This window comes from Mastigoproctus giganteus, chromosome 9 (assembly GCF_048544385.1).
Source record: "Mastigoproctus giganteus isolate SK-2022 chromosome 9, ASM4854438v1, whole genome shotgun sequence".
NCBI classification, from domain to species: Eukaryota; Metazoa; Arthropoda; class Arachnida; order Uropygi; family Thelyphonidae; genus Mastigoproctus; species Mastigoproctus giganteus.
In genome coordinates, this window is record NC_143583.1 from 157,873,658 (window position 1) to 157,894,431 (window position 20,774).

At 35.5% G+C, this 20,774-nt stretch overlaps 1 protein-coding gene across 3 annotated transcripts in view; it reads left to right on the top strand.

Annotated features, from left to right (window-relative positions):
- Positions 1–20,774, top strand: part of LOC150080840 (replication factor C subunit 4) — a 190,867-nt gene that overhangs the window by 119,314 nt on the left and 50,779 nt on the right. For all 3 annotated transcript variants that reach the window (XM_090382140.1, XM_090382141.1, XM_090382142.1), the window contains exon 9: positions 13,681–13,806. In XM_090382140.1, the coding sequence (XP_090238266.1) occupies positions 13,681–13,806 (126 nt within the window). The remainder of the gene's footprint in view (positions 1–13,680; positions 13,807–20,774) is intronic.

The following is a 20,774-nucleotide window of genomic DNA, read 5'->3' on the forward strand; positions in this document are numbered from 1 at the left end:
CATGTGGTGAAAGTGAAACGTCTGAACATGTTATGTTGATTTGAGAAATACTTTGGAACTATCAGTTGGAATTCTGGAGAAAGAGGTCCTCTATGTTTTGTTCAATGATAGACGTTTATTTTGTTATTTTAATGTTTATATTAATAGCGTATTTAAAAGAAGAAGATTGCTGCTAGATAGTGGTGGCACGCCTCCTAGCGGCGGGGATGGAAACTCGGGCAATTAAGACAATTGAGAAATAAAATAAAAATTCTAAAGATTGTTTTTTCTGGCACGAGGCTAAGTTGCCAAACGTTATTTTATGTTCGGAATTGTTAATTCGTTCGCCGTTTAATTTAATTTGATTAATAAAGTGATTTCACAGTTTAGACAAAATTCCCATTGATGAGCTAGCCACGGATGGGCTGAGGCCCAGGTAGTGGATTTCATAATGGAGGTCAAAATGAAATGTTGTTATTGATACGAGCTTAAATAGTGGTAATTTAATTTTTTCATTAAAATTTTTGAATGCATTAAATATATCAAGACCTCTAGTTCTTTCTTTAATGAAACCATACCCACAGTTCTTCTCTAGTGGCAGAATTATCGAAAACCATAAGAATAAAAATGAGCAATTGAGCTTGTATCACTGATGTCTGCAGATTCATCCAGTTGTCAAGAAAAGGACATGCAATTAGCAATATGAGTATGTAATTTGTTCGCTCACATTTTCACTCATTTTTTTGGATGTGTCACATCACAGTATTTCGAGATAATTGCAGATCTTGAAGAGCACTTTTAATTTCATTTTTGTTTTTAAAATTTTCAAAAAGATGATCTGTTATTTCCAAAAATGCGTCTTTGATGAATTGACCATCAGAAAATGGTTTGTATTTTTTTTGCATTGCAAGAAGATGACTCACTTTAAATGATGCTATAGTTACTGCTTTAGATTGTAAATTAGGTGTCATGAAGAAATTTTGTTGTGCGAATAATCTAGATTTAAGTTCTTTTAATTAATTTTTTCTAAGGTCACTATTAAGCGGAAAATCCAATTGCTATTTACCATGGAGTTGTGTTGAACTGCCTTTCTAAATTTCCTCTTTTGGGTATAGCCACGGAAGCATTGCAAATCAAACAACAACATTTTTCTTTCATCATTACAAAAAGTATTCTAGTTCTCACTCTTGATGAAAATGATACATTTTATTCTTTTTCGTAGTATTCATTTTAAATCAAAGGGTATTAAATTAACATATAAGTACTGCCCAGTTATTAATATTAAGTAAGCTAAATAAGAAATCAACACATACACTATGCTCTCCACAGTGTAACTATGTGAATTTTCACTAGACAAGCCTAGCGGCTTTGCGGCGACAAGAGTGGTCACATGGTTCAAGTGATTTATAATAAGCATATGCAGTGGGGTGCATAATAATAATAATAACATTTAGATTTTGAGTAATCCATTTTTTATATATTTTTAAAATTCATCGCGACGACTTGTTTGCCACCCCTGCTATATGGGGTTAATTTTAGATGTAATTTCGTTTCAAAGTGTAATGTTTTGCGAAAAAATTTGTAATATAGAGAAATTCATTAATAGAAGTCCATAATAGAGACGTTCCCCTGTATTTACTAAGCAAAGTGTATTTATGTTAAAAAACTGTGGGGGGGAGTTAATTTTTTCAGCTATAATGCTTTGCTTATAAAGGAAGCCAGAAAGGCACATGGTGTCCTGTCTGTTATCTGTCTTATTTATAGGGCCTTTGCTAGCAGGGAGAAGCACATCATTATACCTATGTACAGGGTGATGGTTACAATGCATTTGGATTATTATAGTTAGATCTGGAGACTACACCTTAAAAAAGACATAGAACTTCCAAAGAGGTTTGTGAAGGTAACCAGTTGATGACAAATGCAAAGTTTGACAACTAGGGGAAGATCTAATTGAGGTGTATAAAGCACCGAAGGAATTGAATAAAATGAATGAGAAAGTCTGTTCTCCCTTGTAGGTGAGACATGAACTAATGGACAAAAATATAATATCTCACAGAATTACTGAAGATTGGATCTCATGAAGCTTGCCTATAGGCAGCATGTTGTTCAACATTGGAATAAATTGCCTCCATTCTCTGGAGACAGAATGTCTGGAAAAGTTTAAAGCAAAATTGGATGATTACCTTGTGGGCAAGGGAATATTATAATATTCTGTATTATCATTTTATTTATTTTTGGCTACATAAAAAGTTTGCTTTCTTGCATCATGCTAAAACAAAAACCATGTAAAAACACGAGGAAGCTTAAAAGAACCAAGAATCCTAACATAAGATTTTCATAAGTAGCATCAGTTTGTTTGAATAGTACAATTTGTATGAGCATGAAGAGAACGTTATTTAAGATAAATATAGTTCCTCTGATTCATATGTCATGCACGTTTTGGAAATTTTATGTGGTTCAACTGGCATATCCATAAAGACTTTGCTGGTAAATTAATTGGGGAATTTTCCTGAAATAATTCAATAGCTAAAACTTTAAGTATTAGTAACTTGCAATTTGAATTTAATTTTATCAGGATTTTGGCATTCTCAACTAAGGGGCAGTGGGAAAGGAAGGTATATGTTACTGAGTCTAGTGCTGGTATTTGACTTTGTAGTTGATTCATATTTTATAATTCTGTCTCAATTATGTAATTCAGGCAGATATTTTCTCTTAGAGGGGGCATTGATTTAATATTATAGTTAACTTTTTAAGTATTTTCTTTGAAACAGTACTTTACAGCATTGTAAACCTGAGTATATATGAATTTTTATGGGTGATGTGAATAAAAATGCAAAAACCTGCCCATATGTATGTATGTGCTTTCTATAAATGAGAGTTTTTGCTTGATTATTATGTTTAAAAATATTGAGCATTAAGAAGTTTGTTTTCATTAGATTCCAACTCAGCCAACACTGTATTACTCTTAATTGATCCAGCCAAAATCCTGATAAAATTAAATTCAAATCACACTTTGTTTTGCCGACCTGGCTAGCTGGGTGGGTAAAATGCCTGCCTGGCAACCCAAAGGCCTCAGGTTTGAATCCCGCCTCAGGCTTGGATCAAAGTACTGCAAAAACCTTGGGAGGTACATTATGGCCACAGAAGCCGATGCGCCAACAACTACCAAAAAAAAAAAAAAAAAACTTCATTTTATATGGGACTTTAGCCATTGAATGGTTTCAACAGAATTTGCAATTTGATAAATAAATTTTCTTTTTAAAGTCTAGGATGACTACATAAGGTCAGAGGAGTAACCGAGATTCAGAGATATAAGAACATCACCATATTTAATGGTTGTGGGCTTGAACTATAGTCACTCAAAGCATGTATATTTCTGTACTCTTGTGCTTGACCAATTTGTTAGTGTTTTTAATACATAGTTTCCGTCAAACTTTTCACAGATACGTGGGTTGATCCATATCAGATTTCCAGCATGGGCTAAACCCATCTTAAATAGCTGAACTAAACATTATCTTAAATAATGTTCTTTCACATTCATACCATTTGAACCAACTGATGACACAAAAGTCCCGCATGGCCTGTTGCTGAGCTTTTGTAACTGTGGTTGTTAATCCTTGTAATGAAGCCACAGAATTGAACACTTATAGTGTGAAATATCTAGATTCACTAATTATTAAACACATTCAGACAAGATCATGGCCGCAGAGTAGAACTACTCTGTGGTCATAGCAGGTAATAAGGATATAACCCAGCATGTATGTGCCTCGCAGTCTGTTAATATAAAATTTATTGAATTGAGCCATGAGATACACATGGTGAGTCTCAACACTTACAACTCTAATAAATGCACTCATAACTTTTTTTAACAGTGCCTTTTTCAGGGGGGGGGTAAAAAGGGAAGCCCCTAAGAATCTATTTTTTAACATTATGGTCATTTTTAACATGTTAAAATGCAATCTTATTTTCTTGAAATTAAAGACAGTTTAATTTCAGGTAATTTAAAAATTTTTGCTCCAAAAATACACCAAAGAGTATCTTAAAATGGCAGTGCAAAAAAAAAAAAAAGAAGAAGAAAATACAGTGGTCTCTTTAAAACTTTATTTTGCTGTTTTATGAACTCGTTTACTAAGAACACTTTAATTTTGAGAATTGACATTTACTCTGTGCAGAGTCTGTCTTTATTTCTTGTTAGGAATAATTAAAAAGCTCATGTATTTCATGGTACTTTCCGTATCACTTCATCAGTGACTGTAAAGAAAACAAGACAAGGATGGTTAAAAATTGCATTAATTATATAATACTAATTTTATCAGTTTTAGTTAATGCTAAAAAAATATATGGAATTAAGAGAAAGGAAAAGGTAACTAAAAACATTTAAAACATTTTTTAAACCTTTTAAGGAAACTAACCGATTTGGGATGCTGTCTCTAAAATGATGCAGACATCACTGCTTTTTATAACTTATATATTACATAACTATTTCATAACTATTACATAACCTTATGACATGTTTGCAATTGTATTTTTATTTGGGACAAGTCCAAAGTATTCACAATCAGAAATAATGTTCTCCAAGAAATAGGATAGCATGAAATGACCCTTTAAGAAAACCAACTTTGCTAAATCATTTGGTTACCTATTTAGTGTCTGTGCACGTTAATGTTGAGGTCATACATTTTCTAACTTCAAAACCAGGACATCTATGTAAATTTTCATTTAGAAAACTGTAGTATATTAACTTAAAAATGTTCTTTCTAAAAAGTATAAGGTGTAATCAAAATGTTGTCACTTTTTGCAAGTTGTTGGTATTTCCACACTATCATCCTTGAGGCATTATCCTTGAGATGATATAGAGTCTAGCAATTATTATGCTGTTGTTGAAAACATTTTTGGTGATGCTTTTTCTTTGATTCCCTTAGCATATCCTATGATTTTTTACATTCTCCAAAATCTTACAAAATTTCTGCCCGTCCAGTGCAAATTGTAGTTTTTAGAATATGAAAAAATCATGCATAGCCAGCTGTGAAGGAACACACCCATGTTGCACTGTGCCAGAAATTGTCAGATATTTGTTTTCTTTTCTTTTGACATCAGTAGTAGTAGTATAACATATCTAGAATATGTTCCACTAAGCCAATCTATTTTAATTATTTATTATTTTTCATCTGCCCAAATTTTAGTAGTGCAAGATATGTGATGAAAATGTCAGAAACATGATGTTCCCAAGATTGGTTATTTGTATCATAATAATACTCTCCTTTCATGCACATTCTGAATGTGGAACAGTTTCTGGTCAAGAATAACGTGGCTGGGGCACCCTCTTCTTCTATATTCTTTAGATCTAGTTCCCTGCTCTCAAAAGGCAGTGATTTCATATTTCAGAGAACCAGGAAAAAGTGGAATACATAAGGAAGTATATAAAGTAAGGCTCTGGAAATGCTTTCAATAGTAGTGGCAGAATCATTGCACTTGTATTAAGTTTCAAGGGCTATCTTGGCATGGCAGCTGATTACCCAATACATGTTGGCCCTTTTTTCAACCCTGCAGTTGTGGCACCCTAATTATTACAAAAATGGCAGTGCTACACATGACAAGCATAAACTTACTTTTTGATTTCTGGAAAAAAGTTTGGTGTTTTTTTTTTTTTTAATTCTCTTTAGAGTTTACCAATATTTCATCTTATCTTAGTGGACTGCAATGTTTTTCCCCCAATTTTTAATAAAAATAAATATTCTAAAACGCTGTATATTTTACGCAAAAAAAAAAAAAAATCTGCTGAAAATTAAAAAAACATAAAATGATTAGTTTCTTCCATTTTTCAGTTTTAAAAATCGTTACATGCACAAAACTTTAAACCTGCATATATATATAAATATATATATATATATATATCTGCATGTTATTTGTATAAATTATTTACTTCTATTTTCCAAGTTTTTTAAAGATTTTTATAATTTTTTTTCAAATTTGACACACTGTGAACTGCACAAAATTTGAATTTTGCTAACTCTTATCTCCTTTAGTATTTTCGCCTTGATTATTCAAAATAATAAAGAAAAAATTACCTAATCTTTAAAACACACATCATGCAAAGCTATTGATGTGTGAGAACGCCTGGGAGTTCTTTACCATAGAGAGTTTATTCTACTGTTGTTTATGATCAAAGCAAAAAAAAATTGTTTGCATAACAAGTTGCACTGGTATTGCACTAGTCTGAAACGAACAGCCTTGCTAAAAGCTTAATCTCCTATTTATTAATTTGATTGTCATTTGGATAAATAGAAACTTTTTAGGCTATGATTCTCTAAATATACTCATACACTGTTTGACTGAAGTGATCATTCAAAAATAATATATCTTTTGTCAAATTCATAAATAATAATGATAAAGGAGAGAAGTAAACACAGTATCTTACTATTGTTAAAAAAAAAAACTGGCTATCTGAATAGAAATGGTAACCCCTCTCTGGGGTTACTTTTGCCCATCTGCAGTACTTTGCATTTGTCAATGTTAGACTTTAGTTGCCACTTCTCAGCCCATCTGCCCAAATTTTCAAGATCCTGTTGCAATAGCACACTGCCATTACTGTCATTAACAACACTGACAACCTTTGTATCATCTGCATACTTGGACATTAAGCCTGATATGCCTTCATCAATACCATTAATAAATATACAAAACAACAGTGGGCCAAACTCCAAACCCTGGGGACTCCACTAATAACATGAGTCCACAAAAAGCAGCATCCATTGATTAAATTCTGTCTTCCCCCACTCAACTACCCCTTCATCTATTGTAGCAACTTGCCCCTACATACTGCTCAAATCTGTACAGTATTCTTCCATGAACAACAGTATCAAAAGCTTTCCTGAAATCCAAGTATATGATATCAAAATTATTTTTATCATCTAGTTCCTTTGTAATCACATCATAGTATCCAATCAAATTTGTCAAACAAGACTTTCCCTTAACAAACCCATGCTGTGTCTGAATTATTGAACAGTCTGAACAGTCTTGTTCAGATGATCCTGCAATGCACTTTTAACCAGTGACTCCATTATTTTCCCCGGAACAGAAGTTAAACTAACTGGTCTGTAATTACTCGTGTCACCCTTAGATTTCCCGTTTGTGAATTGGGGTACATTTGCAGATCTCCATTCGGTGGGGGACTACCCCTGAGTCCAAGAATGCTCTCATAATTATGGCTAACGGTTTGCTTACTTCCTTTGCTGCCTCCTTTAATATAACTGGATAGATCCCATCCACCACAGGTGCCTTTCTTATGTTTAACTTCAACGATTTCTCCTCCACTTTGCTCTGTTATTACAAAATCATTAGCATCCTGTTACAGTTTGATAAACATCTGGAATTTTCTTCCCTTAATAACTCCTCATGTGTGAATATAAATGCAAAATACTAATTCAGATTATCAGCTATCTGAGTAGGATCATCAACAGTCGAACTATCAATATCAAGTGGACCAAACTGATTCATCCCCTTCTAGTGTTTATATAACTAAAGAAGTACTTGCTGTTTTTCTTTGCATTCTTTGCCAAAGATTTCTTGTAATCTGCCCTTGCTTGCCTAACTTCCTTTGTGACTTGATTACAGACTAGCTTATATCTATCATAGGCTTCTGTGTCACCTGATAATTTATGTGCATCCCATACATTTCATACATTTTTCTTCTCTGCCACAAATCTCCTTAGTTAATCTGACATCTAAGGGGGCATAAATTCAAATTGAGGGAAGACAGATGTAGATGTGTGGAAATTTGCCTTTAGCCAGGGTGGTTAATTGGTTAATTAATGGAACAAACTTCCATCTGTCATTGTGGAAGTTGATAGATTAAATAAATTTAAGGAGGAATTGGACAAACATTTAGAGGAAATGGTTGTGCGAATTTTTTTTTTGGCTGATGCTGCATAAGCTCATACGCTTGCTTTTTTGCATCACATGCCACTATTATTACTATTACTATATCCATTTAGGCCTAAACCTTGAACGGTACAGTCTTCATGGACAATGTACACCTCCTTGTGAACACTCCCAGGGACCACTCCATAGCAAATCAAAACATACAACAGTTGCATGCAGGCCAAGCCTCAGCCTATGGCTAAACACTTCAGTTATATACAGGTGGCTCAAATCTGATACATTGTGGGAGCTGTGGTATGTATACCGTGTGCAGTTATAGCTTTAACTTCTCCAAGGTTTTTCCAACTCACAGACCAAATCTGTATAGAATATTTAAGTGCAGTGAATAGCCTGAAAAGTAATTCACAAAATTTTCATCTGCTATTGAAACAGATTAGATCTTTGATATTTCAAAATAAACAGACTGTAAATTTTTGTTTGATTCCAGTTATGCTGGAATACAGAGAAATAAATGCACAGATCAGGCAGCAAACCACTCTACCACCTTCTGACATAAACTCCATTTAGATTCCTTTTACTGATGGCGCCTCCATAGCCAGGTGGGCAGGAGCAGCAGTGCGTAGCACACGCTTCTTGATTAGACCGGGGTTCGAGCCCGTGAGCCACCAAATACAGAGGATGTGGAAAGGTCAGGGAATGACAACCGCATATCCCCGGAGCAATATGGCCTTAGTTGCTAATGCTCCTAAAAAACAAAATAACAACCTTTTACTGATTTAAAACAAATCATATGATGGATAGGCATTGAACAGTGGATCCAAATATGTCTGCCCAAACGTTTGTTAAGCTCTTTTGAATAAAGGCAGATCCACAACTTTGGAAATCCAGCTTTTGGTTAAACAGGTACAATAGATTGTACTGGTCAGAACACCATTAGATGTAGTCAGTTAACATGTCTGTTTTTACTGCTGGTAGGATCTCCTACACTGCTTACATTGCTACTCCATACTTATTTAAGGCATATTCTTATCAAATATGCTTTTCAATACCAGAATTGCATATTTCCAATCACTACCCTACAAGAGTCATTACAAGTAAGTCACTTTATTGGAAATGATACCAACTTAGCAGTTTTTCATTTATATAAAAATGATAAACTGCCATACCAAGTTTTAAATCTGTTTTGTACTATGCAGTAACAGGTTCATTTTGGCTATATTAGTCCTTGCGGCAATAATCCCCACTCCAACAACAATGATTATATATATATATATATATACAGGGTGTTTCAGTTAAACGTTTCAGAACTTCTAAGAGGGGTAGGGTACATCCTGACAACTCGAAATCATATAGCAATGTGGGGTCGGAAATGCTTTCCTGAAGGGTGTTGTACACAGAAGCACCATAAAGAAAAGAGACCGTAAGTGAGAAATCGTTTTAATAATACATGAAAAGAAGCAAAAGGTACATGGATTAAAGTAAGTGTTCAAAGTTTCTTCCCCGGGCTACAATGCACGCCTCACATCTCCGACACATGGACATCCGAACATTCTGGAATACTCCAGGCGAATTTCGAATTTCTTCGGCAGCTACTGCGATTCTTGCAACCAGCTCCGCAGCATTGTCAACAGGGGTGTCATAAACTAGCGATTTCATATGACCCCAGAAATAAAAATCAAGACATGATAGGTCGGGTGACCGAGCAGGCCAACGCACGGGACCACCACGTCCGATCCACTGTTGACCAAATGTGACATCCAGGTAGTTACGAACATCTCCGCTATAATGGGCAGGGGCTCCATCGTGTTGGAACCACATTGTCTGTTGCGTCGATGCAGAAATCTGTTCATCTCTCAAAAGTTGTGGCAATACTTGCTGCAGAAAGATCAAGTAGATAGGTCCGGTTAGACGACACGGTAACAGGTAAGGTCCGATGAGGTGATCTCCCATAATACCGGCCCATACATTGACCGAAAATCGAATCTGTGCTGCACGACGTCGTATTGCATGCGGGTTCTCCACCGCCCAGATATGGTCGTTATGCGTGTTGAAAATTCCTTCCCTTGTGAAGGATGCCTCATCGGAAAACAACACTTCAGCAGGAAAAAGGGGATTTGTAGCACATTTTCCAAGGTACCACTGTGCGAAAGCAATACGAGGTGCATAATCCTCCGGTTGCTGTGTCTGGACACGCTGCACGTGAAACGGATGCATGTCTTGTTCTCGGAGAATCCTCCAGACGCTGCAATGGGAAACCCCGACTGCGTTTGCTAGACTTTGTGTACTCGTTCTTGGATTCCCCTGTGCATGCTGCAGCACATTCTGTTCGACGGCTGGAGTCCGTGCTGTTCTTACCCTGTCCCTGTCAGCTCTTTCAAATGAACCTCTCTCAGCTAACCTCTGGTGCAGTCTTGCAAAGAAATTATGACTGGGAATATGCCTCGTCGGATATCGTTCCGCGTACAAACGCTGTGCGGCTGGCCCACTACAATTTGCAGCCCCGTTCGCCAAATGCATATCGGCTAACTCTGCGTTCGTGTAATCATCCATCCTACTAACTTGGCGTTCTTGTTCAAGAAATTCGAAATTCGCCTGGAGTATTCCAGAATGTTCGGATGTCCATGCGTCGGAGATGTGAGGCGTGCATTATAGCCCGTGGAAGAAACTTCGAACACTTACTTTAATCCATGTACCTTTTGCTTCTTTTCATGTATTATTAAAACGATTTCTCACTTACGGTCTCTTTTCTTTATGGTGCTTCTGTGTACAACACCGCTTCAGGAAAGCATTTCCGACCCCACATTGCTATATGATTTCGAGTTGTCAGGATGTACCCTACCCCTCTTAGAAGTTCCGAAACGTTTAACTGAAACACCCTGTATATATATCATAATTCTTCTCTTTCTTGGTGATTCCTTTTACTTTTGACTCTCTCTCTCTCTCTCTCTCTCTCTCTCTCTCTCTCTCAGGGTAACCCAGGGAATTTTTTTTTTTTTTTTTGACTGGTGCTGTTATGTTATTATTGTTGTTATTTTGGTTTTTAGGAGCATTAGCAACTAAGGCCATATTGCTCCGGGATATGCGGTGGTCATTCCCTGACCTTTCCGCATCCTCCGTATTTGGTGGCTCACGAGCTCGAACCCTGGTCTAATCAAGAAACGTGTGCTATGCACTGCTGCTCCTGCCCACCTGGCTACGGAGGCGCCTTTGACTGGTGCAGCATAAGCCGCAGGTTTCCTTGCACCATGTAGCTAATAACAATAATTATAATAATATTAATAATAATAACAATATATATCAGAATTAAGACCTCCATAGTTGAGTGGTCAGGAGTGGGAGTATGCACTCTTTAAGTAGGCTGGGGTTCAAGCCACTGACTACTAAATACGGGTTGATCTGCCAATCCGCACTGGACCAGCATGGCAGATTATGGTCCATTCCCTCAAATTTACTTGTTGAGGTGGCCTCCATCCTGTGGATTGACAATGGCTGCAGATATATTGATTTATATCAGAATTAATCATTTTCGTGCTTAACATCTATTAAACTTGAATTTATAGAGTTAAAATGTTCATATTGTTCATGTAAAACATATTTGACACTGCATATCTTCATACGTTTTGTTCAGTGTGCAGTGAGAGAACTCTTTTGGATTCCTTGCTAAATTTTAACTTTCACTTCCAACTTCTGCAGCCAATATTGGCTACAGAGGTTGAGCTTTTTCCATAACATTACCATAAATCATGGTAATGATATTACATCACTCATCTTTACTGATGATGATAGTCATTTACAGTTATGTCTAGTAAATGTTGTAGATGTTGTTCTGCATCTTCATCTACAGCATCTCCTATTCCTTAACAGGTTGTTTAGGGGAGTTAGCGCTTATTTGTGGTTTGTTTCATGTGCGTGAGGTACTGTTTGGCTGTGCAACATAAATATTTCATCCTTTTTACAAACATATGAGTATGTTATAAATGTGAATTTAGTGTTGATTGTTATTTACGGGCCTCTGTAAATTTTAACATGAAATTCGTATCCATTTAGTTTCAGATGATAAACCTATATGTACCCGCTTTTAAATCTGTTCTGTATCACTTCACAGTAATAACTGCATTTTTTTCATAGTAGCATTTGTGCCAATAAATCCCAACTCCATTTGTTTAGTTCAGTTTAGTTCTTCAGGGAGTACATCATCATCACAGTGTGTATTCTGTGGTCCTATTCATATTTTTCTAAATATGCAAATACAATTTAAGGTTATGATTTACCTGTTCACACAATGTACTCTTTTTAGTGATTGCTAGATAGTCATTAATATCTTCATAAATGCATACATTTATCCCTTACCTTACATAATGGAATCAGCATGGCAGTAAAGAGGAGTCCATACAAGGCTTCCTGGAACTCCTGCATTGACTGGGCTCTTGAGGATCTGAGTTTGTATGCAGGTGCAAGGACTAAACAAGGTAGCAGTAACTGCAGGAAATTCAGCATAGTTACTTTTATTTGAAAGGTGTACTGCAGCAGATGTATTAGGTCATGTACATTTAGACTGAAAGGCTGTCTTTATGTTATATTACTGTAATTTCATTTTGGGCTTGGAAAACATTGAATATAGCAGATGAACTGTCAATAGGTTGGTAATTGTTAATCTGTTGCATAATGCTGAAGCTGATTGCCAAGTATCTGATCTGTCAACTTTGGTATTAGAGCTTTAGTGCTCCACACGGTTAGGTTTGTAAATTTGGCATTGGATTAAGGAAAACCCTGTTAGCAAGGTTGGAATATAAATTTCTTGGAGCAGTTCAATTAGGTATAGACTTACACTTTAACATGATGTGGACAACATAATTGACTCCAGCTCTCCTGGAGTTAATACATCCCATTAGTGCTTCTCTTCACAAGCTCTTTCACATTTTGGATCAGTTTGGTATGTAAAAAATAATCCAAACAGAAATCCACAGAGAAAATTTCTATGTAAGCTAATATTTGAAATCATACTATGTTTGTACCCATTTTTATGGTTGTTTATCTTAACATGAAATGTGTATGTTGTGAAATTTAACTCTCTGGATTTAAAAAAAATATATATGCTTTCCTCCTGCCTAAAATTGCCTAATCTCTAGCTTTTTGAAATTGAAAGTGAGGAGGTTGCTGGGGGGTACTGAATGCCCATACTTTGTTTCATGTGTTAAATAGTACTAGCTCTTTCATGTTTTTGGTAAAAATTTGTTGTCTATTGGACAGCTGCTAGCTATGTCAAGCCATCATTATCTACATGACAAAATAATTTGGTTTTTAACAAAAAAAAAAAAAAAAATCAGACACATAACTTTCCTGTATCTTGTAACCTTCATTTGTTCCAGGGTGCCTCCGTAGCCAGGTGGGAAGGAGCAGCAGTGTGTAGCACACGCTTCTTGATTAGACCAGGGTTTGAGCCCGTCACCACCAAATACGGAGGATACGGAAAGGTCAGGGAATGACCACCACATATCCCGGAGCAATATGTCCTTAGTTACTAATGCTCCTAAAAACCAAATAACAAACAAACATTTGTTCCAGAGAAATTTTGGAGAAAGGGATTTCAGAAGAACGATGTTCAGGATTAATTGGAATGTTTTGTGTGGCTCACCAATAAATTTTCATTATTGTCATATTGTCAGTGTTTGGAACTCGATTGTTCACTCACTTTTGTGAAATGTGAAGATGCTAGCTAGGTCGTTTAACTGAAGTATTATATGCATACTCATACATAAATTATTAATAGATTATAAAATTGTATGATTTATTTATGTGTTGAATTTATTTTCGTTTAAGATATTGGAAGGTTTGGTTAAGGCATCAGAGGGTGACCTCAGAAAAGCCATTACTCTTCTGCAGAGTACATACAGATTAAAAGGAAATGATAATATAACATTAGATGATGTTGCTGAAATAGCAGGAGTAAGTATTGTTCCATTAGTACTTTTTGGGCGGGGGAGGGGGAAAGAAAGACGTAAAGAAATACTTGGTTATTCTTGTGCAAAAAAAAAATCTTAACTATTGTGTATTCTGGCAATATAATTCATTCATGCTTTTTTTAATTTTCTATTTGTGCTCTTTCTTTTAAAATTTTACATCATGCCATTTTATTATACTGTTCAGTAAATTGTAAAAAAAATTAGTAAGTGTAACCAGTAGCCCCTTATGTAAAAGGGATAAACCCGAACAAAGCCAAAACTTCTAGATAGGTGATGATCGTGATATTGATGCTTTGTGTACACGAGAGACTTTGATTATGTAACTGATCCATTCCTTGTTGTATACTTGGTACTATATATATTTTTTAACTGTAAACAGTGTTTCAATATGAAAGTGTATTTTCTACAGGAAACAGCCATCTTGAATTCTTCAGTAACTTAAAAGTAAACCCAAAAACATAACTCCTGATGAATCCATGAACTGTTTTCATCAGATGAAGGTAACAATTTCTTAGGTTTTAAAAGGCAAACTACACTATATATATTTGCAAAAAAATATACATGTAATAAATTGTAAATATGTTTTCATTAATTCGTGTCTTTCTGACCTAAGCCTATAAGCCTATACAAGTTAGGATTTATACTTGCCGTTTAACTTATCAAATTTTAGTTGACCTTTCAGTGCTTCTAAGATTGAATGCTGTAATTGAATATTGAATGCTGTAACTGAATATTGAATGCTGTAATATTCAGTAGTTTTTGTCACTTTTGATTGTTGAAGCGGCAAAGTTTTAAACATTTATACCATAAAATCATAATTTACACAGATTGCATTTGGTTTATTTTATCAATATTATGACTCAGTAGAACAGTTGTATCCATTTTTTTTTTTTTTTAAATCTGGAAAAACCTTTGTTTTAAATAAAATTTCAGTGGAACCTTAGTAGTTCAGCTTTATGTATGGAACAACATAATGAAGAACCACATAAAATTGTAATTATTGTAAAATATAGATTTTATATAATTAAATAAAATTATTTTTATTTTGTATAATTTTCATAATAATGAAAGAATAGTAATAAAAGTTGTGGGATTATATCTCTGCAGGAATTGAAATAATTTTAAAATTGCACATTTCTGCAATTAGAGACATTTGTCTCTCTCATGATGGTGAGCAAAAATCAATCATTAAAGTTTAGGTGTAGCTCATGTTACAGATAGTACCATTTATCCACAGGTTGTTTTATGTAGTTAATGTCTTTTTAAACAAATGACATCATCAAAATGTCCCCAAATGTGGAAGTATATAATACAGATATGTATACAATTTTTAGCTTATTTCAATTCCTGCATAGAAACAGCTGCACAGCTTTTGTGATGTGTTTAATTGGAAATCCCCCTTCCCATACAATGCTTATCTATCCATTTGAACTTTATATGTTATTCACAAATCAGATATGTTCACTAATTGAGGACAACTGAATCAGCAGGGTCTATTTTTAAAAAAAAAAAATTAGTGGTTGGACTTTTAATGATGCCATTTCGTTTAAAGATATTAGCAACATATTTCATCCTGTAGATAATGGTGTCATCTCTAATGATGATCAAAGTGGTATCAGGAAGTTAGTGGATTTATTCAATGTGACTGTTTCTAACACAACATTTTAGATAGGCAACAAGAGAAAGCAAATACTCTTGATCTGATTATCAGAAATGACTCTGTGCATTAAGAATCTGCAGCTAAAAGAATCACTGAGTGGTAGTGATACACTATACTGATATGGAATTTACTTAAAGATGTGACTACTGTCAAGAGATTTACTTAAAGATGTAACTCCACTACCCTGCCACACTCAGGGTAGTGGAGAATGAAAAAGACCTGTGGTAATCATGCAGTGAGGCATGAAGTTCCCTTAGCAGTGCAGACAGGCTGCCAGGCTCGTCTGGTTTTGTCAGAAACTTTGCCAGTAGGGATATGATTATCCTATTGTATAAGGCATTGGTTGGACCACATCTTGAGAATTGCATATAGGTCTGGTACACTGAATTGTGGAAGGATATGGATCAGTTGGAAGGGATGCAGAGAAGAGCAAACAAGATTAGCAAGAGCACAAAAGGTTGTTTTTTCTGGTGTCTTGGCACCCATGAGGTGATTGATTGAGATGTTTATGGCTTTGAATGGATTGATTAAGCTAATAAATGGAATCCTTCCTGGTACTCAGACTGCACACATGTGGGGGCATAAATTCAAATTCAGGAAAGATGGTTGCATCATAAATGTGCAGAAATTTGCCTTTGACAAGTGAGTAGTATGAATAATTTTAAGGAAGGACTAGTCAAAGAATTAGATAATTAAGCCATTGAGAAGAAATCCCTAAAATGTGTCTACTGTTCCTAGTCTCAAATGACTCATGCCCATTATTTTTGAATTTTGCACATTAAAATCACAGGTGGCATCAGAGGCACAACTAGGGTTGATGGCACTCAGGGCAAATAAAAAAATAGTGTCCCTTGAAAACTATTCTTTAAAATTCTATATTGATACTCAAACTGGTTACTCGTTATAATACTGGTTACAAAATAATAAAAACAAAATACACAAACAAAAAACAAAATGAAATTTATATTGTTACTAATATATTTTTATAACTATAACCGTGTACTTATTTTTCACTTTGTCAATGCCATTTCATTTAGAAATTGCAAAAACTACCAGTGCATATATATAAAATTGTTACTGGTATTTAGAAAAAATTATTTGGACCTTCGTACTAAAAATGGATTTTTCTAACTTTAGCTGATGTAAACTGATCAATAATATCATCAAAATTTGTAATATTTCAATTTCTTGACGTTCAATGCTGATCAAGACTAAATCAGAAAAGTCTCTCTTGCCTCATTGAAGCTCTCAAATGTGATAGATCAATTTTAACTTGCTGAAAGATTACTCACAGCTGGAAATTGAAATTGCAATAGTGAGCATTATTGGAACAGCAACGCTTAAGTTTGGAAAACATTTTCATCTCCATACTGAACAATAAACTTGGAGTTCATCAGCTTTTGAAACTGAACATTTGCACAGCTTTTCAGAAGCATCTTACAATTCAGGATTTCTTCATAAATTTGAAAACTGTCAATATCATTGCTATAAAACTGTCCAGGGTTGAGCCAACTTTTCTTAAAGATATTTAAGCCATGATTACTGCTGCTTTCATTTGAGTTAAGCAATAATCCGTTAACATCTAAAAGAAATCCAAATTTTGAATCCAGGTCATGGAGATGGACAAATCTTCCTTCCATTTCATTATGGAGGCGATCAATAGTTCCTTTCATTATTCTCATCATTTCTTCTTTTGAAATGAGCCCTAAGTCCTTGGCTTTTCACTGGGCATTTGTTTCTTCTTTCTGGAGCGTATTTTCTACTTGAATATCCCATCACATAGTTTCAGCCCTGCTTCAATTGATTCTCGATTGCTCGAAAAATAATATTGAAGGGCTTTTAAATCATAAGCAGCATCATGAAAGTTCATGGTATGATTTTGGAGTCGATTTTGAACATGATCAATCCGAACAAGAATTTTGTGCCAAAATCCAAGCAAAGCCAAAAAATCAAAAGTCAAAATTCGATTCAGCACCTGCTTTGCATCACCTTTTGTATCAGCAGTCTCATTTTGATCATCAATCGTGCTTTGCAAGAATTCCACTATTCATGAAACTATTCCACTATCAAAGTATTCATGAACTGGCTTCACAGCCTCTATTCTAGAACTCTATCGAGTTTCAGACTCAGATTTGACAACTATTGGTATCTTTCAGCTTTTGCCAACGGAGAGAAGAATGTGAAAAGAATAAATAAAGTGACTCAATTGCACCAAAGAAAGTCACCATCATGGGAGGCAGCATGCACTCTAGCCAAATTGAGAGAATGCTTATCACAGTTCACAAAATTAGCTTTGCTATTTTTTTCAATAATTTTCTGTTGTACACTTTTATAAACATCCATAACTGCAGCATTGTCATAGCACTGAGACTGACAGTCTTCAAATGGCATTTTGTCTTTTTCCAATTGTTCCAAAATCACTTTTACAGTGCTTTCAGCATCCTTTTGTTTTAATTGGTTAAATTCAAGGAAAGCCTCTTAAATGAATTGTTTTCGTCTGAAATCAGTATCAACATAAAAAACTGTTTGTGCCATTTGCTCTTGACGTGCCTGATCTGGAATAGAATCAAACATGACCCCCAGAATATTTGGCTTTATGGATGCTCTGTAACAATTTCTGGCAAACAGTGGAAGCGTCAGCTGAATAAATTCATTCTGCACTAAAAGAGATAAATATGATGTTGTTCCAGGGTGCTTTTTTTACATTATTTAGATGTTCTTTCATGAGAGGATCAAAGTTTTCCAACAACTTTAGTATCCAAGAAAATTTCCAATACTGCTTTCCTCTTCCTATCTAAGGGATTTCTTGTTGCCATGTGATGCAAGGTTCTGAGTTGCTATAAATTTTATGCAATGGAAAATTCTGTGGATAACATCTTGCCATCTTTGTTTTTCTGTTGTAATTTGGGCTTGAAGCTCTAAGTTAATGATTCCTCTGTTCTCTGAAAGATTTTTTTCCCTTTCTTCCATTGGGTGAAATAATATCAATGATTTTTGCATTTTCTTGGGTGCTAAACCTTTCTGGTGCTTTCCACTAATTGAACCCATTTTCCTGCTCCAATGAAGATTGATTGTCAGTTTGAGAAAATAGCAAACAACAAAAATAAAAGGCTCCCTTTTTTCCTGAAGAATAAACAAACCAGGACCAGAAAACTTCTTCTCCATGTCCATTTCCCAACTTTCTTTTAAACTCTTTTATTCATTGATTGATTTTGTGTGGGAATAAAAGGCCCTTCACTATTTTGAAAATGCTTCAAACCCAATCTGATCATTTCTTTTGTCAGTGCATCTGATAAAATGACTCTTTAATGTCTTATCAAACTCCAAGAAGCCTACAACATGATACTGAATTGCATCTGGTATGGTCTGTGCTGTTTTTTTCTACTCTTCACCGCTCAAAATTTCAGTACCTTCTGGTCTCTTGAAAGATACTTAATTCTCCTGATACTGGTGGGTTATCAACACTCATGTCTGATGAAGAGAATAAATAAAGTTTCAATACCTTCTGGCCTCTTGAAAGACAGGTTAGAAGAAATCTTTGGTAAAGGATGCTAAGAAAAACAGCAAGGACATCTTTACTTTTATAAACTTTAGAAGGAAAGGGATGAGTCAGATTGGTCCACTTGATACGGATGGGTCGACTGTTGATCCTGCTCATATAGCTGACAAACTGAATGAATATTTTGCATCTACATTCACACATAAGGAATTCTGTAGGGAAGTGGAGGACAGAAGCTTACTAAACTCTAACAGGAAGCTTAATGATTTTGTACTAAATGAGAGCAAAGTGAAGGATAAATTGTTGAAGTTAAACATAAGAAAGGCACCTGGGGTGGATGGGATCTATCCAGTTATATTAAACGAGGCAGCAAAGGAAGCAAGCAAACCCTTAGCCATAACTATAAGAGCATTCCTTGACTCGGGGGAAGTCCCCACCTACTGGAGATGTGCAAATGTATCCCCAATTCACAGAGAGGGATCAAAGGGTGACACGAGTAATTACAGACCTGTTAATTTAACTTCTGTTCCTGGAAAAATAATGGAGTTGCTGGTTAAAGAATCATTGCAGGATCATCTAGACAAGACTGCAGTAATAGTTCAGACACAGCATGGGCTTGTTAAGGGAAAGTCTTATTTGACAAATTTGATTGAATACTATGATGTGATTACAAAGGAACTGGATGATAAAAATAATTTTGATATCATATACTTGGATTTCAGGAAAACTTTTGATACTGTTGCTCATGGAAGACTACTGTACAAATTGGAGCAATATGGTATTAAGGGCAAGTTGCTACAATGGGTGAATGGGTAGTTGAGTGGGAGAAGACAGAGTGGTAATCAATGGATGCTGCTCTTCCTAGACTCATATTATTAGTGGAGTCTCCAGCGTTTGGTGTTGGGCACACTGTTGTTTTGCATATTTATCATTGATATTGATGAAGGTATATCAGGCTTAATGTCCAAGTATGCAAATGATACAAAGATTGTCAGGGTCAGGGTTGTTAATGACAGTAATGGCATAGCACTTCAACAGATCCTGTTGCAGTGCTACTGCAACAGGATCTTGAAAATTTGAGCAGATATGCTGAGAAGTGGCAACTGAAGTTTAACATTGACAAATGCAAAGCACTGCATATGGGTAGAAGTAACCCCAGAGAAATGTACCATTCCTGCGGTACTACACTTAGGGTGATAGAAAATGAAAAAGACCCAGGAGTAATTGTGTGGACAGATATGAAGTTTTCTGAGCAGTGCAGACAAGCAGCCAGAGTAGGTCATGGGGTATTGTCAATGATATACAGGAATTGTGCTAGTAGGGAAAAGGAGATGATTATCGCTTTGTATAAGGCAATGGGCAGGCCATACCTTGGGTATTGCATACAGGTCTGGAGCCCTTATTTTAATAAGGATTTAGAGTTGCTTGAGCGAGTACAGAGAAGTGCAACAAGATCGGCAAGGGGAACAAACGGGTCCTTTTACCAAGATAGGCTTAAGTTCTGCAAGTTGCAGCACCTGGAGACTAGGCACCTGCAAGGCGATCTGTTTGAGGTGTATAAGGCCTTGAATGGGTTGAGCAGGCCCAATTCTGATGGGATTCTTCCTCTTGTTCGGATTACAAACCTGAGGGGGCATAAATTCAAATTGAGGAAAGACAGTTGTAGAATAGATGTGCAGAAATTTGCCTTTAGCCGGCGGGTAGTTGATTGCTGAACAAAGTTCCATCTGTCATTGTGGAAGTTTGATAGCTTAAATAAATTCAAGGAGAAGCTGGACAAACTCAGAGGGAA